At 37.7% G+C, this 25970-nt stretch overlaps 1 protein-coding gene across 1 annotated transcript; it reads right to left on the bottom strand.

Moving 5' to 3' along the window:
* Window positions 1-208: 208 nt before the first annotated feature.
* LOC138691091 (venom serine protease-like) lies at window positions 209-25970 on the bottom strand. Its single transcript, XM_069812798.1, has 7 exons — window positions 23528-25970; window positions 21507-21740; window positions 15189-15387; window positions 6910-7107; window positions 3946-4100; window positions 3454-3607; window positions 209-249 (listed from the first exon to the last, which is right to left on the bottom strand). Exons 1-7 carry the CDS (start codon window positions 23747-23749, stop codon window positions 227-229), a joined length of 1185 nt encoding a protein of 394 aa, XP_069668899.1. The 5' UTR covers window positions 23750-25970; the 3' UTR covers window positions 209-226.

The raw sequence follows: 25970 nt of genomic DNA on the forward strand, positions 1-25970 counted from the left end.
TGGTTCCAGACCTTTAACTATCCCTGTACATTTATAAATAATGCAGATATCGTATTTTCGATGTATATATGGAGAGAGAGGGCAAGAGAGTAAAGCGTTTGTTAGATATGCCTCTATATTTTTTAGGAAATATATGAACAATAATACTGCATTTATTTTTAAATTACTAAGATATATTTCACAAATAACGATTTATTTATATACACAGGGTCTGAGTTACATATCGTTATCGGATGCAATATTCGGCGTCTGAAAAGAAACAAAATTGTTGTTACTTTACTGCCGCTATAAAATTGAATGTAATATAAGTAATTGTACGTTTATTAAACATAAATCACCATAGTGCAAAGTTTAAAAAGTCCATTTCATTTCCATTATGAAAATATTAACTGTCACTAAATATTAATAATTACCGAGAAAAAAGTAATATTTAGACAGATGGTAACATTTGTACCGACATCATCATGCTGACAGAGGTAGCCTAGTGGTGATAACGACGAAGGTGACTGTCGATACATTAAAAGTAAATTATTACCAGACATCGGATTCTAGGGCAAATGCCTATTTTGTTTCTTTAGGAGAAAAGTAAAAATAATTATTAATATTTGTGTTTCATGAAAATTGAATGGTATTCAAAGAGTTTTATAGTGCCCTAAAATGCCCTAAAACGGTTATTAGAGCCTAATTTGTTAAAATTCGCCTGAAAATGCCTAACTGACTGTAAAGTTTCGCATTTTGCTCTTACTTTTTATAATTTATACATGCATTCACTGCGAAATTTAAGGCATTTAAAAAGTGGAAAGTTTGCTTCACACCGGCCATTAAACCATTGATAAAGGAAACAAAATGTTTTGAATCTCACGACACTCGCAATAGATTTCACCGAATTTAACATGTTTGGAGGCATAAATGCCGACAAAGAACCAACCTTAGTTTTGAAGCAGGCAACAATCACAACATGTGCTGCTACCGATTCAGAGATATACTATACTATAAAAATGACTGTTTTCGGTCTGAAACCGATTAGCTGTACTGCCCTTCAGAGTGTCATAAAATCACAATTTTTGGAGAAAGAGTGTTTTTGAAATATTTATGAAAAGTCGTAAAACTGCGAATTAGTAGGGTAAACCGTTACAAAATATTTAAAAGAATGGCCCTCCTAGTGTTAACACTACCAGGAAATGCGACAATAAGTGGAACTTTGTATTTTTGTCCATTTGAATCTCAATAACAATGGTTCATTTGAATGCTCGTTAACAGTTGCTCTTTCCCTCACCTTATTTGTGTTGAGAAGTTTTGAGCGGTAGGACGTTTTCCTGTGAAGTTTAACGCGATAATGCCGAAAAATTATAAGTGCAAAATCTACATTGATCCGGCAATGTCTAACAGAATATTCAGAATTAATTTATGATGGAAAAATAATATTTTGCAAGATTTGTAGCAAACAGGTATGTAACAATAGTTGAAATAAATTCTATTAATTTTAATGAGTGGGCCTATAATATTTATACATTGACTGAGCTATCCTGAGGTATAATTCTTTTTAAGACCACTACACTTTAACCTTTTAAATTCCGATAGTTAAAGTATTTGCAGGTCATTAAAATTTTGATTGTTCGAACCCACTAACTTTGTGATAGAAATATGGCAATACAACAATTAGGATTTTATTTTAATTCAGTTTACTTTACATTTTTAGATTTCGCAAGAAAAGAAGTGCCACCTAAAGCAGCATGTGCAAGGAGCGGCTCATAAGGCTAAAGCTCAGCAGAAAAATCAACTGCAACAAACTTTACTAACACAGCCTACTTCATCCAATCTCAGCAGCAATTTCTATGCTGATTTAACCAGAGCGTTTGTTGTTGCTAACATTCCCTGGAATGCAATTGAAAATCCGGTTTTAAGACAGTTTTTACAAAAATACTGCAAACAAAATATCCCATCTGAGTCGACCCTAAGAAAAAATTACTTAGACAGAATATACAATGAAACTTTAGCTTCCATTCGGGAGGATATAGGTGATTCTTACATATGGGTCTCTGTGGATGAAACCTCAGATCCTATGAATAGGTATATAGCAAATATGGTAGTAGGAAAACTTAGTCCTGATGGACCTTCGATTCCACACCTCTTATGTGTTAAGGAACTTTCGAAAGTGAATAGCCAAGCCATTGCTTATTTTGTAAATAAAGGCCTACAGTCTTTATACTCAGGTAATATAGACGATTCTAAAGTTCTGTTGTTTTGTACTGATGCTGCGTCATACATGGTTGCTGCAGCTCCACTTCTTAAAACATTTTATCCTAACCTCACGCATGTAACCTGTCTAGCACATGGCCTTCACAGGGTTTCTGAAACAATCCGGAATGAATTTCCTCTTGTCAATTCGTTTATTTCTAACAAAAAAAAAAAATGTTTTTGTAAAGCCCCATCCAGGATTTCAATATTCAGAGAGAACTTTCCAGATATCCCACTCCCACCTCAGCCGGTTGTTACACGATGGGGAACCTGGATTCAGTCAGTGGTGTATTATTCTAAATATTTTAAAGAAGTGGTCACAGTTATTGATAAATTACCTGAAACTGATAGTGCAGCGTGTGTGAAAGCAGTGAAAGATTGTCTGAATGACTCACGAGTGAAAAACGATATTGCCTACATAACATCAAACTTTTCTTTCATACCTGCAAGCATTGAACAATTAGAACGTGAAAAACAATCTCTTTGTAGCCAAATAGCAATAGTAAAGGAAGCTCAAGTGAACATACATTCTGCTTTGGGCGAAACTGGGAAAAAAGTTAAAAATAAGTGGGACAACGTATTAAATAAGAATGTAGGATTTTCATTGTTGGAAAAAGTATCAAGAGTGATATCGGGGGAAAGTGTAAATGTTTCAGTAAGTATTGATGTTTCTATTGTACCTAATTTAAAATTTGCGCCTCTCACATCAGTTTCGGTTGAAAGAAGTTTTTCTGCTTTCAAAATGATTCTCAGTGACAAAAGGCAAAGGTTAACTGTGGAGAATTTAGAAAAAATTCTGGTGGTGTACTGTGCAGATAATTATAATAAAGTCTGAGCATGGAACTGAATTTCAATAACTTAAAATGAGTAATCTTGATATCAATAATCATTATTTCATTAGTTTCAATATATTAAATTTGTGCAGCTCTGTTTATAAATATAATATAGTATTCTTTTTTTATGTTTAAACATACTTTTTTGTGCGTATTTTAGTGTATAACTAAAAATTTCAGTGAAAGAAATACGTATGATACCTTGATGTGCCTAAAATGCCTATTTTCATTAAAATAGAGCCTAATTTTACAAATTTTGAGCTTAATTTAGGCGCCTAAAACTGCAATTTTTAGTGCCTAAAAATCCGATGTCTAATTATTACACTCAAATACAGAAAAAAGTCCTGGAGACTTCCCATGGTAATACTATAGCTTTACGTACCAGGAGAGACGTCAAGAATCCAGTTAATGTATGGATACACGCGAGTGTTAACACCGGGATAACCGAGGGCGCAGCCTCTGCCGTAGCTGATCACTGCTAACAAATGAAGACGGTTGCCTGGACCAGACCAAAGAACAGGACCGCCAGAATCAGCCTGGCAACAACCAAACAGTATATTGTTTGCAAGATTTTTATTTACGACAAGCAACAATGACACGTCATTACATCCATCCATCCATCCATCCATCCATCCATCCATCCATCCATCACATACATACATAAATACATACATACATACATACATAGAGTTATGTAGACTTTACGTCGCAGGCTTTTAATGAAACACGTTTTTCAGGAAGATCCTATGTACTTCATAAAAGCCGACCGTCACTTCATGAAGATCCAGGACACTTCATGAAGATCCTTAGGATCTCCGTAAAAAAACTGTTTACATTATCTGAGATAATATAATACATATACATGGAGACATACCTGGCAGGCGTCTGTTCCAGCATTGAATGTGCATATGTGATTGCTGGTGACCTTGGAACCGAAAGTGTTGGTGCAGTTCTCTAAGGGTATTATATAGAGCTCCGTCTGCAGAAGAACGTCCGACTTGGGACCTCCCTGCTGAGTCGTTCCCCAGCCTGAGAAATGAAACGTAAGTACGCATGCACTGTGCACAGTATTTTGTGTAGATCTTGCAATGTAAGTCCTAGAGAATCCTATGAATACTGAAAGAGTGCGAGCTGGCATTCGCACTATTCGCCACGACTACCGCAACCCAGAGGTGTACCCATTGAATGTCTGTATTTTTTCCTTGGTAAATCCTACAGCTCATGGAGGACAAAGGCCGACCAGCCGACTACTGGTCTCACGCCACACCGCAGCTGAAATGAACGTGCATCCCATCAGTATGGGGGTAACGTCTTGTACCCACAGTCGATGAACAGTGCCTTTCACTATCGAGTCGTCCGTTGCACGGCGACCGGCGATATCAGCCGTTGATAATCGAGCTCCAGGCACTGCTGCCGACTTGACTCCCCTCCCCTTCGTAGAAGCGCGGGAGTCAGTCAGTCTCACAGCAGTTTTGTTTCAGCGTGGTTGTGCTTTGAAGTGCTTAGAATGAAAAGTTATTTCTGTATTAGTGCTACAAGTGTTATTGTGTTTGGTATTAAATGTGATTTCTGTATTAGTGCTGTGCTATAGTTTACATAATGCCTCGACTTACGCATTACAACAAAAAATTATTTATGTATGGTTCATATGTGTTAACAAATTCTTGCAGGGAAGTTGTAAGGCGATTTTTAACTGAATATCCAGGTGTGCCTGCCCCACATAGAGATACTGTGCGAAAACTTTTCACTAAATTTAGAGAAACAGAGTCTATTCTTGATAAGAAGAGAAGAGTAAATAAACGTGTGCTTACTGAGGAGAAACTAGACGAAGTGGAAGCAAGATCAGAACACACTTCACAGCAATCCCTCCAACGGCTTGCACAGGAAGCTGGAATTTCGATGACCTCAGCATGGCGACTACCAAACTCTTAAAATTGAAACAAGCTCACTGTTGTTCATGAATTGTTGCCAGGTACTGGAGCGCAGATAAACCCAATTTTACACATGAAACTCCCTTACACGATGAGAAAATCGGGGTTTGCTGCGCAGTAAATGCATATAGGGCTACAGGGCCTATACTTTTTGAAACTACTATTAATGCACAGAGATGCAGGGATGACATACTCACACCATACAGTTAACTGGTATTGAATGTCAATCAGGGTATTTCCAACAAGACTCTGCCACGGCGCATACAGCTGATGAGATGTAAAATTTAATTCAGGACATTTTTGAAGCTAGGGTCATCAGTAAAGAATTATGGCCGCCACGATCCCCCAATGTAATTGGAGCACTTGAAAAATAAAGTGTATGCACGAACCCCCACATATTAGAAGAATTGAAACCAAATATCAGGCGTGAAATTGACTCTATTTCGTAAGAAGAATTAATACGTGTAAATGCACATTTCCTAAAAGATGCCAGAAATGTGTGGATGAAGGAGGACAACATTTCCGACATCTTGTGTTATAAGCCACATCTCCAACGCCGAGCAACGGGCGACTCGACAGCGAAAGGCACTGTATGTAGCTGACTTGCGACACGGGATTTTGCCACTTACTGTAGCTTGCTAGATACATCACAATGCTGGGTGGGCATCGGTTCCACACACTGGTCGAAATTTCATGAGAAAATATCTTCCTCCTGTTGTGCCCAGGGATTGTGATAAGCAATCATAACTTTGTTATGAACATGAGCAATATATTTTCACTTTATTTGAAAATAATGAAATCGTACTTATTAAAAGACTCAAACATCCCTTTACATGCGACAGAGCTCGCTTCCTGTTTCGACTGATTACCGTACAGTTTAGTTAACGTCAGCAGAACCACAGTCCAGTCCTTGAACAACGCAGAAATGCGTACGCTTGCATTTTACTCGTAGCACGAAGTCAGTCTTAGCAACAGCTGACATAACGAAAGATACAGCGTCTCTCGCGAGACATTTTAATTGGCGAATCAATGCGGTCTCGATTTCTATTGGATAAAGCAAAAACAGAGATTCAGTTGTGAGAATTCCTTAAATCTACATTGTTCTAAGTGACGACCGGAAACGCCGATTTGAAATAATGGTTAAGAATCAGAAGCGTGGTGTTTAGTGAATGCAATACCGTCTTTTTAGAAGATTCGCGGGTAAAATAGCGTCACTCTGTTACGTCACAAAGGACGCGGTTCCAGAACTTATAAATGGACATGAAACGTCTAAAACGCGGCCATTAGTTATTGGTCAAGACAGCGGTCATGCAGTAGCGGTCGTAACTTCCTACGTCCAGGAAGAAATTAAGAAAATGGCATCACCTGCGAACAGCACCAAGATTCGCCCTACTATCTACTGTAAGTAAAATCATCAGTTCAATCTTTAGACTTTTCATTTAACTAGTTTATCTTGGTACTGTAGAATTAACAGACATTTTCATACTTTCTAAATCGTTCAATCTTAATATTTAATAATTTACTGTATCTGTAGTAAATTGATATCTTGTTAATAAACTTAATAATAGTGAATTTCTACACTTGTGATTATTTCGAAAGCCTGAGATCACATTATAAGTAGGAATCCCTCCTATCCATAAGCAAGTACAGTTTATAAATCATATCAGAGAGCTAGGAAGTATAACTCAGTGTCTGATTCGTTTGTGTTATCTTGATAGAGATTATAACTCGCGATTATCTCAAAGATAAGCCATCCGCCCTTTTCGTGGCAAGTGGCACGACAAAATACTGGTGTCAGATATGATAGAGCTCAACAATAAATTTTGGTGTCAGATATAGTATAACAAACATTGGTGTCAGAAATGGGCATAACACTCCGTTAAGACTCGAAGCATCCAAGCACTCACCTAACACTGTAACAACAGCCCCAACGTTTATGTTAGGGAAGCGAAACGGCAGGCATGCGGGTCCGACCTCGCTGGAGAAGATGATGTCCTCGTCCACGCGAATCACAGCGATGTCGTTCATCTGCTTGTCAGAATTGTAGTCCGGATGTGACTGGAAGCTCTCCGCCAGCAAAATCTTTGCCGAACTCGTGTCGTCTCCTGTGATGTAAGGACATTTTTCAAACTGTACTTTTTTTACTTGGTTATTTAAAGACGCTGTATCAAATACTTATTTATTTAGCGTCGATGGGATTGGTGATAGCGAGATGGTATTTGGCGAGATGAGGCCAAGGATTCGTCATAGGTTAATGTGTCAAACGAATAAGAGGGGTAATGTAGACGTGTGTGGTGTCAGCGAAAGAAATGAAGGCAACGTGAGCCAACAGCTGGGAAAGTTTAAGGTGCACAAGAAAGACGATAGGGATAAGAAAGAGGGGCTAATGGTAAGAAGTGAAAGTATAGAGAAGGTAAATAGAGCAGATAGAGAAAAAAAGACGGAGAGCAGCAAGGACAAACCAGCATACAATCTAAGGAAATGGTGTGTCAGTGGAATGAAGGATTAATTAAGGGTTCAGTGAATATGGATGAATAGTGTTTAAGTATGAGAAGGGGCATGATGAGTTTATTTAATTAGTAGGAATGAGTAGGACGTATTGTATAAATAGTAAGAGTAGAGAAGCTAAAAGTAGGAATAGACTAGATAGTATCAGTAGGACAAAGAAGTAATATAGATAGATGTAAAGTAAATAATAGAGGGTAGGCCTAGTTAAGACTATAGTACAGTAAAATTATTGTAGTGTATTTATAAATAAGTAGGGTCTGTGAGAATGCAGAGTAGGAAATGTAATTGTTATGTTGTTATTAGGATAGGAAATAGTAGAAGGTAGGTTTAGAAGGAAAGAAGGAATAGTTAATAAACGCTGAAATATAGGAAGTATGGTGAACGAAAATGAAAGACATAGTGGATGAACATTAAATGATGAAGAAGTTTCGGTCATTAACATCGGTTAGTATATTATAAGTTGTAAATAGTGTATGAACGGGACTGCTGGCCCGAATACTGATAATGTGAAGGTCCAGCAGGACCAAAGGTTTGAGTGAGAATAAACCATACCATACCATACTATACCATCCATAAATTCCGCATCTGCGTCCAGGGTCCTATTTCACAAAAATATGGTCTAATACAGAGTGAGTCAGCCAGGACTAGACCGTCGTCAGTGCGAAGTCGTATGCGTAGTAACTGCTGCGCCATCGCTGTGATCAGACCTCTTGCTCGCATTAGTTTCGTGTTTAGTTACGTAAACACGTTCAGACAGTGAGGGTGCAGCTGTATACCGTACATTTGAGTGCAGTAGTGTGTCCATTATGAAATATAGACTTGAACAACAATATTAGTTATGACAACTTTGTGAAATACGAATCTTACAGAACAGTTGTAACAAACTTCCGTCAGTCATTCCCTGATTCGCCAGAGCCTTCTAAAGCAATGGTTTACATTTTAGTGAGAAAAATTCTTAGAACTAGATCACTATTAGATAATACACGAACATGAGTGAAGCGTGTTTTCACTGAGGAGATATTAGATGAAATTGCCCACCGACTAGAGAGACGTCCTACGACATCATCCCGCCATGTAGCTCAGCAGGTAGGGGTGTCACAATATTCAGTAATAAGAGGTACGAAACAATTAACATTAAAACCTTACAAAATTCGTGTAGTTCAGAGATTAACGGAACCCGATTATCAGAGCAGACATAGGTTTTGTATGCGGTTCCAATAGTTAGTGTATGATGGACTACTTGACCCAATCTTAATTTTTTATAGTGACGAAGCATGGTTCCACCTCAGTGATTACGTGAACACTCAAAACAATTGTTATTAGGACAGTGAAAATTCACACCGTTTTCATGAACAACCGCTACACGACATAAATTCGAGCCATTTAGAAGAACGAACTGCGGCGAGTTGCTGGACATGTCTCCAGGAGATGTGAAGCTTGCCAGATATCACAAGGACGTTATTTCAAACATGAATTGTGAATTCGGTAAGTATATCATTAACTCAATACTAACCGGAAAAGCGCGGAACGAATTCTCCGCGTCGTTACGTATGAATCAGCCGCCGTGAGTGCGGTTAGGAGTCTAGCCCTGGCTGGTTCACCCTGTACATTACAAGTGTATTGAACTGTAACTAATGGTTATTAGCACAATTGTGTTCCACAAAGAATTCTTGTATATTTGTACGTTATTACTCCATACTGATAACAGTATAAGTGAGCTTTCATTGTTCTGTTTCACGTAAGTATTAGTATTAGTCAGTATTGTAATTTGTACAGATTTCTCTACAAGAGAAGGATTACTAATAACTTCAAATAAACTTTTCGTGTAATTCAAGGAAACAGTTGACTGAAATATGTAGTATAATAGTAGTAAAAATGATTATAATGATAATGAGAATATCCGTGTATACAAAGGAAGAATAAATTTCCATTTTAACTCTGTATTTGAGTGAACGTTTTAGGTTAAGTGCACTTGAAGTAGAAGGACTTTTCATTAACATTAGGCAGATAAAATCGTCCAACGAATCGAAGTAAATCTTTAACAGTTAAGCATCAGTAACTAAATAGTAAATACGCCTCATTGGTTGGGTAATGATATACTCCGCGTCACCAGAAAATGCATCTGAAGGTCAAATGCAATATCTTCTGTTGCTTCCCAGCGATTCTTAAAACTTCGTGTGCTATTACGAATGAGGGTGTTATCTCTATCCCAGCTCACGGACGTTTTGAATCAGCATAGGTCACGCGGTGTCAAATGCTGGTGCTATATGCGAATAAGAAAAACATCAGTCTTTTACAGATAGCCGTATTGAAGGCAATAGTGTGTTAATTGTGCAGAATCATTTATCTTTAAATCCGTGTCTACTGTATTAATTGTTTTATTATTTTACATTTTATTTAGCTAAATTAGTTTATTACTTATTTTGACATTAACCCAGATAAGACTGACGTCCTATATATAGGACACCGGACGTTTTATTTTTTCAACATTGTTGTGTAAGATTTTCATAGTCGGCAATCATAATACCATAATCCTTATGTGTTATAAATTGCCTCCAATTTTTTTTGTTGTGTTCAGTCTACCATAGTCATTTTTGTTAACATATTTGTGTGAGTCATGGTTGTGGAGCAGAACATGTTGTTCTCGAAGTCTGTATACATCACATGCTATAGGTATAATGCTTTTGATATTGATAGGGCATACTCGTATAATGTACTTCGTATATAATAATTCATAATTAGATTCAAATTTTGATGCCATATCATGGTAAATTTAGGCGTACTACATGTAGTACGTCAGTCATAAGAGGGGATATTTCGTGAGACTGATGGTACTCGTGTTATTATAGGGCGTTTTAACTAAATGAAGCCGTGAAAATGTTTCAGGACGACCAAGTTGCTATACCTAAGTGCAATAACATTTCCATCACCATTTTATCACCAAAAATGCGTGTGGTAACGTAACTGATGAGGATTCTGGTGATGAAAATAACCCTACAATTGACAATATGCCTGGTAGTCAGTTGCGAGCTGAGACGGAAGTAACCTTCAACACACAAGGAAAGGGAATGGATGATTATGATGACGAAAGTCATAATGGTGATGATGAACATAGTAAAGGCGATGGTGAGAATGGCAGTAGAAATACTAGTGATTCAGCACCCGATATACAGATGAAGAGAAAGAATAATAAATTTCAATTGGAAAGAAGTTTACATACAGCAGGGAAATACTATATTTTTCAATTTCCGTGCACACAGTTTCAATATACTCTAGAAATTTGAAGAAGAATATATCAGTGAAATAACCCAATATCATATATTAGTACAACAAAAATATGGGTGGACCAAAACATCAATCTGTACAAAACATCTATTAGAAGCAAGAAATGGTACTTTAGTCTGCATTGACGTAGCAAAACAAAATGCATGACAGCTATACAAGATAAACTCCAGCGAAAAACTCGATCATCTTGCATTTCGCAAACGTCTTGTCTTATCTGTTCTCGAATCCACTATCTGACATGTACAGTCAAGCGGTAGACCAGCGGTCGTCAACTCACTGCACTCTCGGGCTATCGTCTCTTACCCGCAGGTGAATTTGTGGCTGCTGGAGGGTATGCTCTCTACCTAATCCTGCTGCACTTACCCTTTACCCATTTCAGCGAGTGCTGATGACCACTGCGGTAGACCATTTCATCTAAGACTGAGCAAAAAGATTCAAGGTTTGATGGAAGTAATCATTTTGTGGTATCTCAAGAAAAACGAACTCGATGCAGACAGTGTCACACAAAGTATGTATGAAGTGTGATGTTGGTGTACATGTAAAATGTTTTATCACGTATCACACACCATAAACATTCTCGAAAAATACAATAATCTTATTGTGTGTGAGCGATATAATTTTGTGTTAATTTGATGTATTGTTAAGTTAAACAATTTATATATATATTAGTGCTAAAACGGCTTATGTCATATAATGTTTTTGCATGGGAATATGACTGACGTCCTATATATAGGACACTGAAAATCTCGGATACTAGCAACATAAAAATTTAAAAATAGCTTTGTTATGTTATATCAATTACAATTAAATAATTCATACAAAAAAATCGAATTTTTTTAACAAATAATAATTCAGTCTTATCTGGGATGGAGACTGAGGCTGGATCATGTGTTATGTACAGAACATCAGTTAAAAATGGCAAACGAATAGGACAATGTAATTTGCTAAGTCACAGCAAGAATACTGTTTACAATGTGTACAGGGTGTTCAAAAAATACGGGGCATAATTTCAGGTATGTATTTCCCACATGTAGACAATCAAAATAGTTCATTACAACATGTGTCCGGAAATGCTTCATTTCCGAGTTATGGCCTTCACAACATTGAAATTCACTGGAATGTTTTTCTTTCCGCAGGTCGTTGTCATTACAGAAGATGTTCAAAATGTCCACCTCCTGCTTGAATACAGACCTCACATCGATGTCTCATTGACCTGCGAACACGATCCCAAACTCCAGGAGTATTGCGTATGTCCTCAGAACATGCCACAATTCGATTCCGAAGGGATTCCAAATCAGGCACCGGAGACGAATAAACCAATGATTTTAAATGGCCCCACAAGTAGAAACCGAGAGGGTTCAGATCAGGTGAGCGTGGAGGCCAAGCAATTGGGCCACCTCTACCTATCCATCGATCAGGAAACCTTCGATCCAAGTACCGGCGAGCCGTACGACTGAAGTGTGCAGGAGCGCCATCATGCAAGAAGTGAATGTGTTGACGATTGATCAGTGGAGTGTCTTCTAAAACATGAGGTATGGTGTTTTCCAGGAAGTTTGTGTACGCCTGCCCCGTAAGTCTGTTTACAAGTACATGGGGTTCAACTAATCGATCACCAATGATACCGGCCCACATGTTGAGGGAGAACCGCACCTGGTGATGAGATGGAACAGTTGAACGTGGGTTTTCATACGCCCATACATGCTGATTGTGGAAATTTGTTATGCCATCTCGTGTGAACTGTGCTTCATCTGTAAACAATACTAAGGCAGGAAAGTTCGGATTTACACCACACTGCTGCAAGAACCACTGACAGAACCTAACTCGTGCAGGGTAATCTGCTGGTGACAGGGCCTGTACACGTTGCAAATGATAAGGATACAATTGATACTCTTTCAACAGTCTCCAGACAGTCGTATGAGGAACATTGACTTGCAACGCTACCCTTCGTGTGCTGATAGAAGGAGTCATGTTCACAGCCTCCAGAATCTCCTCCTGTACTTCTGGAGTTGTAGATCTTGGTCGTCCCCTTCCCAAACCAGGAGAGTTAAATTTTCCATACTCGCACAGACGGTAATGGTGACGTACAAATGTCTTCCGATCTGGACATTGTCGCTGTGGGTACCTCTCCTGGTACAAACGACGAGCCAGCGCAGTATTGCCGTCCGCCTTACCGTACATGAAGTGTATCTCTGCCAGCTCTTGATTTGAATACATTTCGCACAGTCTAACGCCTACACAACACTGAATGTAACCTTCGCCTCGGAATGAACTGTCAGAGTGCCCTCTTAATGTCTCCTTTGACGACAACGACCTGCGGAAAGAAAAACGTTCCGGTGGATTTCAATGTTGTGAAGGCCATAACTCGGAAATAAAGCATTTCCGGACACGTGTTGTAATGAACTATTTTGATTGTCTATATGTGGGAAATACATACCTGAAATTATGCCCCGTATTTTTGAAACAGCCTGTATAACTTTCTTAAAGAACTTGCGGAAATTGCCACCACTGATTTTAGAAAATCTTAAGATCTGACTGTAAAAATATGTGGCATTCCTAATCGAACCTTAAACAAGGTTCTCGAGGAAGCGTTAAAATCTACAGAAACTCTTCTGAAGTGTTCTTCTCCTATGAAAACAATCAAACGATGTCATGTGACAGATTTCAATTACTGCGATAAAGATGTGTTACACCGTACAATACTTCAATTTTATGACAGGGGTGAATATTCGACTTTAGATAAATTAAGGAAAGTCATAGCAGAAAAAATTTGGTTCCAAAGATTGCAATCGTCTATTTTAAGAATGTTAAAGGAACTGGAGTTTACGTACAGAATATGTAACGAAGGAAAAAGATTCTTAATGAAAAGACACTGTTTTTTAAGATTTCGAACTTCGTACTAGCACAGACGTGAACAATTAGGAATGACAAATGTCTGTTCACATTATTTTAGATTTATGAAATTGTTTTTTTGAATAGATCATCTGTAACAAATAGCAGAAACAATAATTTCGACTGATTAATTACCAATTTCTTTATTGTGCTAATATATTACATAATATATACCTATGTCAAGCAAGGTAAATCATATATATATTAACACAGTAAAGAAGTTGGTAATTAATCAGTAATATATGAGTGTTAAAAAAGTGTACACAGAAAAATGAAGAATAATTTCGAGTTGCAATGATTTGCAATCCTATCTTAAATTTGTCTCCCAAACATATATACATATTACGATTTACTCTGTTGTTGCTGTTAGACACAGTATATCGAAACATATTTTATTCAGTATTTGTAATTTTTAACAGAGAGGATTATATGAAAAGTTGTAGACCAATACTTTATTTTTTTGTCAGCCTTAATATCAATTCATTTATTTATCATGGCTGCAAACGATATAACTACAGTCTAGTATATACAGTCACAAAGTTCTTGATCAAACTGAATCCTCTAGTTATTATTTACATTGAAAGACACTCTTTCAGCTTTCCCAATGACGGGACTGCCACATTGGACAAAGCATAATGAACATATTGAGTTAAAACAAAAACAGACCACAAAAGAGAAAGGAGGGGAACGAACAAAAGGGAAAATTAAGTACAGGAAAGATAATAGCATGCATATAACATGCCTAACATAGTGAACAAACAGATTAGATATTCGAGCAAAATTCTTCCTTTTTAGGAAACAAAGTACAGATGGTATTCTAAAATGGCAAGTGATCCTCTGATAGCGGCAAGGGAAACATCACGAATGAAGTCGTTGTTCAGCTGGAACTTCTTGCAGAAACTGACAAAGAGGCGAGGTATTGTGCCCCTAGCGCCAACCATTAGCCCAACTACTTCAATGGAGGTGAGGTGATATTTCTCCAAATAGAATGGAACTGTTGGCTCATAAATTCTGCAGTTTTATGAGTGGACTTGAGCGGGCTGTTGTTGTTCCTGTTTCTCTTTATGTGTATTTAATTTTTAAATTTAAAGTTTATACACATACATTATGTGCATTATACACTCCATTTTGTCAGATGTAATATTTGTTTAATTAATGTGTTTTGTTTGTAAACAGACGATATTAGGAATTGGGTCAATTATTTTCCCAAAATAGACTATGAAATGTTCCACATAAAACAATTTTTATCTCGAAAATGAAACAAAAACAGGAAAAATGGTATTAAACTATTTTTGAAGTATCTTAAAGAATAACCCCCGAAATGAAGACATTACTTAGGCCCACGGTTCACTCCGTATAATCTAATCTCTCTCCCCATTTCTTTTCCCTACTTGTTCCCCTTTTCTTCCTCCCTTTCCTCCAATTTATTTTCCTTACTCATTTCTACTTCCCAACTTCAATTCTTTTCTTTTCGAAAGTCCATCATAAATGTACTTTGCCTTACCGGTGGAGATGTCGTGGTCCCCTACCAGCACGCCGGTGATGTTTACTGGTCTGTCAAGTAAGGCGTGTGCGGCTGTTAGGACGTAACGTTTCGCAATAATAGTGCCGCCGCCGAATACGTCCTCGTTTACTAAGTGGACCAGCCCCACCATCATGGGGTACTCGTTCACTCCCGTCTCTGTCCCGTTCACTATGCGAGACTGGCAATACAAAAAGAGCCTGTTATCACGAGTCCAAATCTGCAGCTGAAGAAGTCAGGCTTTGCTCCTCATATGTTATTGCTAGGGCCGTGACATCGGTATATTTGTATTAGTTTAAGGTCGATTGAAGGTGAACTCACGACGCCGGACAGAATGTAGTCTACGTGTTTCAAGTACAGGCAGCGGAAGCGAATTGGCATATGCCGAGGCAAGCACGTGCCGTGTTTTGAATACGATTATTGCGTATTATAAAATCAACACAACACAATCATTGCATGTATGAGTTAATATCGGAAAGGTCTAAAATGCGGCGAGGTTGAGAATATTGTTGGAAATCATATTTAAATTACCACAGATGTGGTAAAACATAAGTCTGAAAATATTTTTTTTTTAATGTTCAGAGTTTTGAATTGCAGTTTTGGAATGTCGAAAATATATATGGGGAGTACACTTTTGCTTTTCCTATAACTGTTACATTAATTTATTTATCACATCTATTCCGTACCTTAATTTCCTTGCATGTTGTTTGCCTGGCTTCGGTTCCTGCTGCAATAAACAACAACATTCACTTTCAAAGTTTCACATGAAAATGATCGCCGATGATAGTGTATCCTGGCATGCGGAAAAAACTGCGTTCAACATCGGCTGAAACCAAGAGCGCTTATATAGAATATTTCACATCATCCATTTCTACATAAAGTTGATAACAATCGCAGTTGTCATCTGACAAAACTCTTGCAATTTTGCATAATGAATTGAAACCACCGTTTTTTTGTATTACTGTGTTAATTTTCGCAAACATCTTTTTGCTTATATCATCTTGCAGATCATTCACTTTTGAGATGAGATTATTTACTATCGAAATTTGCTCCACTAATTTCACACCCGTCTTTTCGAGACATTCGATTGTAGACGGGATACATACAAAATTAGACAAAATTAGATGAAATATATTCACACCGTTTTTAATATTTAGTTCACCAAGAAGAGTTTGGGCATTACTTATGGAAGCTGCATTGTTTCCGTCAAACATCTGTATGACTCCTTTTACGCTGGCAAAATTATTGTGAAAGTATGTGCAAGCTTCCAGTCATGATCCTCATCACGTTAAAATGAGAACAGGAGGAAGAGGCAAACTACTTGAGTCCGACTATACGAGCGAACGGTAAACGGACACAGTGCACGACGATGCACTGTGCGGTATGCTCACGAATCGTCTACAAACTAGTACAAATATACCGATGTCACGGCCGTGGTTATTGTAGATTACGTCCTCTGACTACCTAAAAAAATTAAGTACCTTCAGCTGGACACCGAATGTCAGAATCAGACAACGTAGGCAAAATAGAGCTTAGAACCGGTTTAGGTTCGACTGGTCGGAAAACAACCGTCAAGGTCGGGCATCCGACCGAATGTTCGAATTTCAACCGGTTAGCCTTCATGTTTTACAGGCTAGACAGAATACCAGGCGCACTTCATCCTCCCCAGCCGTGGGACTGAAGTCGGATGGTCTATGGTGAGTCCTCGGCATCACTTCATTTCACCCCTTTGATCTGATTACTAGGTTGGGTTTCTCCGAGGTTTTCCCCAAAAGGCAAATGCCGAGTAATCTTTTGGCGACTCCTCGGACCTTACCTCATCTCACTGCATCTCGCCAAAATATTGTAAAAAAAAAAAATGCAGAAAATTGTAAAAATGTGTAATTGTAATATTGTAAAATTTTGACTTGTTTCACATCTTAAAGCTTCATTGCACATGTAAGATCTATGGAATATAATAAATGAATGAATGAATGAATGAATGAATGAATACATTAAACTAGCATTATCTGACCACTGAGCTACGCTGAATTCAATCCACAGCACCGGATCGAATTCTCGGAGCGCTTGGTACATAGAACCAAGGCTCCGGGTTCAATCCCCGGCGCCGGAGCGAATTTTTCTCCTCAAACATTAATTATTTTTGTTTTGTTTTCAGTCTTTTAAACGATAACATGTTATCACCTACAGTCCAGAGTCTTATCTTTGTGGTAAAAACGAGAGTGTCAAAATTCAAAATCTGTGTAGCGCGTTAAGGCTGTCTTCAGCATATTTAAGGTAACTAGTATTACATATGATTCGGATATAATTGAACCGTAAGAGCGACGAAAATTTAACAACACAAGAACTCATTGTTAGCTCGCAAAATAACATTTTAAATCACGTGGTCTGAGAAGATAAGTTTTGTAATACTATCTCCGAGATTGTTGCCAATTTGTCTGCAGCAGAAGACATTTGGCTGAAGAATTTCCGCTAAATCATTTCGATCTAACTCAATGTGTCAATGCTACTACTCCCCTAGCACGTATTCTTCTATCGTCTAGAGAATGACCTCCTGCTTCATCGATAAAAAAAAATGGAAACTAATATAGTGGTTTGCTGTGATGCCTCTTCTGGAAACAACAGTGAGCGTGCTTAATATTCATCTAGCAAATATCTTCCTAAAGTATTATTTTGGTTCCCAGACGCTATGTCCACGGATATTATTTTCGTCCACTGCTTCGTATGTCCCTTTGATATTCCGTCCACTATATTTTTTCGTCCTCTGGTGTTATATGTACACTATTATTTCGTCCACAGTTTAAGTGTCCATTGTGCTATTTTGTCCTCTGAAAGTTTGGTCCACATTTTATTATGTCCTAAATTTATGTTCGTCCTCTTTATTAAGTTGTCCATTTTATTATCTGCGTCCAATATTCCTGATGGTCCATTTGCATAAATGGTTTGAAACTAATACTCTGCCGTTTTATTTCGGCACACTACTTTTTATTTCCTTTTCCTTTCTATCTCTCCTTTCTATTCTTATTATTTTCTTTTTAGTATTAGTTTACCTAACTTTTCATAGATGGCTTTACTTCTTATCCATTTTCAGTCTTACTTTCTCCTTTAGATAGTTTGTTTCCTTTCTTCCATTATTGCTCTATTATTCCTCACGTATAAGGAGCGAACTTTAGTGATCACGTGACTTGTGTTTGGTTTGTGATTGGTTATTTTGAGGGAGCATTAACATAGAATTTCGTTTTGAGTTTTAGTCTGGTGGAAGACTCGTTGAGGGAGGTTGGACGACAGCTGGGAGACCTGTGAGTTGGTGTTGTGGCTATTCGCGATGGGATCGCGGGTGACCCAGTTCGGAAAGGACGTGGACTGATGTAGGCTGGGATCGAACGGGGTTCGTGACTTTCTACAGGCAGGAGCGTAGCCGAGCTGCGGTGATGTATTTAGTGTGTTTATGAAGGTATGAGTGTCGAATTGAACCTATTGTTGAGTGTGTTTCGAAACTGGCATACCAGAAGGTAAACGGGTTTCTACATATTAGTAAGGTTAAACTTATTGTGATTCATAGAAAGAGTTTTATTTGAGATAGAGTGTGAGAATTAGCTGGCATTCGTCAAGGGTTTTACATTGAATGTGTAATAGTGATTTCTGCTACACCAGAATGGCTGGGACTTGTCTAACGAGCTGCTAATAATTACAAACTGTGAGGATGGATGGCATTACTATTTTGTGTAATGGCGAATGCCAGTTCAGTGAACTCTAGTGGTCAGCCAGTGTCGAAGGATTGAGGGATTATCATCGATTGTACTTTACTGGAGACCTTGGTTCATTGCTATTTTTCCTAAAGTGTTCTTAATAAACCTTGACGGAGAGTGTTAATGATTTATATGGAGTGTTTTCTGTGTATCACCTCACCAAACAGACAATCGACACTAATCACACCTTTCGACGGCAGGGTAATAGTTTATTATTGAAGTATTGTTTACTCAATACTTTTTTATCAACTATACAAAGTGCACAGAGGCCCACCGTAGCAATACACTATCACTACTATACCACTACCAATACAATAATAATAACATTGGCGCTACAGCCCTTGGTGGCCTGGGCCTCCCTCAGTAATTGTCGCCATCCGTCTCTATCTTGTGTGGCAGCTTTCCAATTTTTGCACCCCAACTTTCTGGCATCCTCTTCCACTCCATCAAGTGCAGTCGACCTCGTCTTCTCTGACCTCCCACCTGGTTGGCGAGTTGGTATAGCGCTGGCCTTCTATGCCCAAGGTTGCGGGTTCGATCTCGGGCCAGGTCGATGGCATTTAAGTGTGCTTAAATGCGACAGGATCATGTCAGTAGATTTACTGGCATGTAAAAGAACTCCTGCAGGACAAAATTCCGGCACATCCGGCGACGCTGATATAACCTCTGCAGTTGCGAGCGTCGTTAAATAAAACATAACTTTAACTGACCTCCCGGATTTGTTATTACAATTTTTTTACAAGGCTCACTTAGGTCCATACGTATTACATGTCCTGCCCACCTCAATCTGCTTGTTTTAACTGTATTGATTATATTTGGCTCTCCTAGAAGTCTATATAATTCATAGTTGCATCTCCTCCTCCAGAGACCTTCCTCAAGTGTTGGGCCATAGATCCTACGCAGAATCTTTCTTTCGAAAATCTCCAATCTTTTTTCATCGTTTTTGGAGATTGACCAAGTTTTGCCCCATATGTCAAAACTGGTCTCACTAATGTTTTGTAAAGAATAATTTTTACTTTCTTCGATAGAGCATGCGAACTAAAGTGATATTTCAGGCCAAAATATGCTCTGTTTGCTTTCATTAATCCATTAGAGATTTCTTTGGACATGTTATTATCGCTAGTGACCACTGATCCCAAATATGTAAAGTTGTCAACTTTCTCAAAATTATAGTCTGATATCTGCAGGCTGTCTATCTTTCCATTATCTGCCAACATATATTTTGTTTTCCTTTCGTTGATGGTGAGGCCTATTTCTTTTCCAGCCTGTTCCAAGGAAAGGAGCACTTCCTTTATATATTTCATGGATCTGCCAATAATAACAATGTCGTCCGCAAATGCCAATATTTGTGTGGATTTATAGAAAATGTTGCTCCGTGTTTGCACTTCAGGCTTCCTGACGACACTTTGCAATGTGTAATATTGAATAAAAGGCATGCTAATGCATCTCCTTGACGAACTCCTTTGGGTATTTGGAATGGTTTCGATGTAAGGTTCTGTATTTTAACTTGGTTGTATGTGTTACTCATTAGCAGTTTAACCATTCTAATTAATTTAGTTGGGATATTCAAATCTTCCATTGCCACTTACAGCCTTTCCCTATTAATACTATCATAGGCACACTTAAAACCGATAAAAAACAGATGAATTGGGATATAAAATTCCTTCATTTTTTGTAATAGTATTTACTCACTATAAAAACGTACAATATGATGAAGTAAAATGTTGTTATGGAATTGGCAATGGTGGACGATTTCTGTTTCGAGCCCTGCTTACTGTTCTTATTAACTACTTTTCCCTGACTTCTCTTCTTGTATTGTTATAAGAACTTCCTCTTAGCCACCAATAGCTAATAGTTCCCCCCTTAAAATGCCTGATGGAGATGCATTAGGAAGTTCTTCTCTTTTGCATTTGTTCGTCCTGTTGCATTTTTTACTTCCAATTCGTCTCCATTGGCGATATGAATGTGCTCTCCTTTCGCAATACGTATTCCAGTAGTGTGATATCTTTGGGTTATGTAACGGGCATTGCATATTTCCATGTTTTCACAGCGCCAATAAGAATAAAATACATTTTCATAGCAACCCTTTGTTTTTAAATTGCATATTGGAATGCTTGTTACCCAAAAATTAACAAAATATTCCAGGACAAAATATTTAGTTTGCACAGAAACTAGTGGACGAAGAAAAAAAAAATGCACACAATAATTCTTGACCGAAATATTAATGGACAATATTTTGGTGGAAGAAAGGTTTGCTGGACTAATTCCCTTGGACAAAATAGCTGTGAACGTGAGATAGTGGACAAATTGTCTGATGGACGTACTGCTGTGGATGTATTGTCCTGGGAGCATTATTTTCATCAGTTGCAAAAAGATACGAGAAAAACTTATAGTAACATAAAATACAAAGAAAGTGAATTTATTAGCATGATTTCCATCTTACTGTAGATATGTTGCATGTTTAAGTAATTTTTCTATCTTCATATTTGTAACTTATGCATACCTAATCCTTTTCATGTTTATACATATACGGCTGTAATGATTAGGCTACCTGTTTCTTCCACCCGCAGTCGCACTTGGGCGGTGAATGGGTCTGCACCCGGGTCGCAGTGATGGTGCATCGAAAGGCACCTTTGCTGAAATATTGGGTAGTCAATTGCATCGTCATCTGATTGCTCTTTGATTTCAAGGTGAAAGTCCCAGATCCACAGTATTTGTGGCCATCTGATAATCTCGTGTCTCCAGTGAGGGACACAAGAACTTTACCATCCTTGCAGTTTTCGCTCTGTGAAAATTTGAGTACGATTGAAACATTAACAAACGCACAGGAATAATGTTTATCTAGTTAGAGTCTAATAAAGTAGAATTAAATAACCCACAAAATGAGATTGTTGCTCCTACTGGTTATTACTTGTTTGAGAACTAATGAGATTCAATAATTACATAGATTAACAGGAACAACAGACCTTCTTCTGAAACTAATTTTTTCTAAAACAACAAATAATTCTTCAATGAAGTTAGGAGTGTACCAATCGTGAGGAAAATTATTACAAGAAATTGACTACCTAGAGCAATTAAATATGAAAATCTATTCAAGAAATACGTAGAACTCCATAATCAAGTAACTCAATGACGGCCTCCATTGAGAAATGTAATTCATTTCATTCCTGGAGAATATTCCAAATTTACTTCTCCATTAACCTCAGTAGCGGCACGATTAAAGGTTTGCACTTAAAGCCTGAAAGTTGCAGTTTCGATTCCCGATGGGATCAGACAATCACAGATATTAACAGTCATAAATTTGTATATATACGATCTAGTACTTTACACTCGACAAAATATCGACAATTACTCGTTAGTGGCCAATATACATGATCTTGAAATAAGAAATAGTGAACAAATTAATATTCCGTATTAAATATTCCATTTTTTATTGCTGTAATTATTGTATTATTGTAATGGTAAATACTATATTGTATATTATATATCACTGCCACCGGGTGTATACCCAATTGTAGTGTTAATAAATACATGCATACAAGAGTAACACAATCCTTTCAATTATGGGGATGAAATTATATAATAAGCTCCCCAGTCAATACTATAAATTATCTATCAATGGCTTCAAAACCAGATTTTACAATTGGTTAATAAATAATCCTTTTCACTCTATTTTTGAGTTATTTAACATTAATTTGTACGAAATTGTTTTTTAATGAATACATTTAAATGCAATTTGTTACAACTAATACATTAAGGGTGAAGTATTTTCATTAATTTAAAAGTTACAAATTAGTTAATATTTTCATTGTATTATTTAAATTTTACTGTTTCAATTAGGCCTATATTAGTGTTTTTTCAAATGGATTATACGTTTTTCAACGTATATCTGACGAAGCTATAAATGTATGTCTAATGGCCTAATAAATTGAACTGAATTGAATTCAATTGAATTTACTCCATCGACCTAACCCTTCAGGAGGCACTATGGCCTTGAAATTTACTCAGCTTCTAAGGCCGTCAGCATACTGCACTGGACAGTCTGTCTAGGACAGGAGCATTTTGTTTTGCGTCAATTTTTTGCGGTTGGAATTGATTATTCAAGAGATGTTTTCAGAAAGAGTTTATCGATCTTTTTCGACGTACTAGACTCCATGTTTATCTGAAAAGATTTGCAATACAGATCTTTTGTTAACACTTTTTCATCTCTTTGAGAGTTAAACAGTCGAAATGTCCTTCGAACTCTTTAAATTGTTTGAATATCTCGAAGCTCATGTTTGAAGCAGCTTCATGCTTACTTTCGATAACAATGGAAGTCGGTTTCAGCCAAACTTGCATTCTGCACACTTGCAATCACATCACATTGATACAAATCTCCAGACTCTAGACATCCAGGGAACTTTTCTTCTTCGAGGAAAATTTCCCGAGAGCCGAGCCTGGGAATCGAGCGAATCCTGGAAGCCAGCATGCTGACCACCATACCACGAAGGAAGTCACAATTATAACGAAAAAATGAAGACGGCGATGATGAAGAAGAAACAAGAATCTAATAAGAATGTATGCCATACTCACCGGTTGTATGTAAAATTCTTGACACTTCAGAATGAGATCAAAACGAGATGGGGCAGTGACCTGCCAGAAGCAGTTCATACCTCCGGGGTAGCTGTTCGGATAACAGGGGGATTTAATATCATAGGTCTGCCCTGCGTCCACCTCGTAGTGGTATCTGCATTGTGCAGCCGCGTCTGACGCGAGGAGTGCCACACCGGCCATCAACCACACGCGCAGCTCCATCCTCACGAGCTGCAAATGGATGTGGCAACTTGCTTCAAGTTTTCTATATCATCGCATAGCATCACGTTTGTTCCTTACTTCTCCGTTACGTTTGGTGACGGTTAGAGTATTAAGTGCGTTTTAGTGTGAATCAATTCATGTAGTTTCAAATTACGAACACATTCTACGGGTAGTAATTGCTTCTCGACCACATACAGTAAATAAATCCTGAGTGCTTGGATGACAATGTTACAAAGTTACAGCAAGAGCAGAGGAGATTGGAAGGATTAAATTGTCATAAGAACCTTACTCTGAAAATTTACAGTTTAAACTTTATAACCATTAAGCAGTGGTCGTCAGCACTGGCTGTAATGGGTAAAGGGTAAGCAGTGCAACGTAATATGCCCCGTGGTGCAGCAGGAAGAGGGAGACAGCATACCCGCCAGCAGCCACGAATGCACCATAGTGCTGATGAGCGCTGCATTAAGCAATCAGACCTGATAAATGTGGCTGTGTTATCCTGCTCTAAGACAATATTTTAGCATCTCTCTCGTGAAATGCGTGCTGTTTATCGCTTTGTCAAGAAGACTGATATTTCACGAAAATTTACTTACGCCACTTGATTTGACACATTCATTTAGAAGGATGTCAGTTTAGTTCAAGTTTGTTGATGGCATGACTCGTAAATGTTATCGTAACTTGCTGGCGTGCACTTTGTGTATGGAGCAGCTGGAGCTAATGATGGAGAAGCTGCAATGGAATTCATTACGATGTCACCTGAATGGTAATTTTCCAGCAAGGTGGGTTGGAAGAGGACATTCTGTCGCTTGACTACCGCGATCCCGATATATCATCCACTAGATGATTTCTTGGAGACCCATTTCAGAGCAATTGTTTACGAAACATCTGTTGACACAGAGGAACTGCTTACAAGAAAATGGTTCTTGCCTTTAGCAGGATCCTAGTAATGTCGGGAATTTTTGAAAGGGTGCATCAATCAATGTTGCAGCAATGCACTCTTTTTATTGAAGTCAGGGTCACCATTTTAATACGTCCTCTACCTTAATTTCCTAGAATAATTTCTGCCATCATTTGATAACGACTCCATCCTTTGTAAGGTAAATAAATAAAATGGTTCATATGGGCTTGTAGAGTGACAATCATTTATACAATTCACATATTGCATCCTGTAGTTTAGTTTGCAAAATGACAAATATATGTGGAATTCAACAGAAAAATTGTTTGAAATTATAGATATTAATAGGGATAAAGATATCATGATGCGAGAATTTAAGGTTTTTGAAATTATGGATATTAATAGTGATAAAGATGTCATGATGAGAGAATTTTGGAGATTTTGTACATTTTCATAGATACAACATTATCACACGTTTGGAGCTGTTTATCAGCTCTTTTATCAGGGAAGGGAAGCTAAGGGATGAGAAAGGAAGGGAATGATGGGAAAAAAATGAAAGGAATGAGAAGGAAGGAAAAGGAAAGGAATGAAAATGAGAGGAATGAGAAGGAAGGAAAAAAAAAGAATGAAAAGGATAAAAACATGAAAAGAAATGAGAAGGAAGGGAAAGGAAAGGAAGGGAAAGGAAAGGAATGAGAAGGAAGGAAAAGGAAAGTAATGAAAATGAGGGGAATGAGAAGGAAGGAACAAGAAAGCAATTAAAAGAAAAGAAAAGGAAAGAAATGAGAAGGAGGAAAAGGAAAAGAAAGAAAAGGAAAAATGAAAAGTAATTAAAAGGAAGGAGAAGAAAAGAAAAGGGAAGAAATGAGAATAAGGGAAGAGGAAAAGAATGAGATGGAAGGAAGGAAAAGGAAAGGAATCAAAAGGAAAAAAAATGAAAGGAATGGAAAGGAAGAAAAATGAAGAAAGGAATGGGGATGAAGAAAAAGAAAGAAATTAAATTGACTGAGAAGGAACAGGGAGGGCAAGGTTTGGGAAAGAGATAGAAGATAAAATTGAATCCATTACTGAGAGCTATTCTCTATGACTGGACCATGCTCTTTCCTTGCCTTTTCCAGATCATGAGTTTATATGTAGGTCCGAAATGTTGGGCATATCCGAGTTTATGATATGCATAAAGACACAAACATTTTACACCACTTTGACTAAGATATTAGTCCTAGATCATATTTAAAATGTCGTCGGGCGGTTAAATAAATTACGTTGAAGGAAATACAGTATCTACCATTTTTAATTATACATTCTTAAAAAATTATAGTGTAAACA

This window comes from Periplaneta americana, chromosome 16, assembly GCF_040183065.1.
Source record: "Periplaneta americana isolate PAMFEO1 chromosome 16, P.americana_PAMFEO1_priV1, whole genome shotgun sequence".
NCBI lineage: Eukaryota > Metazoa > Arthropoda > Insecta > Blattodea > Blattidae > Periplaneta > Periplaneta americana.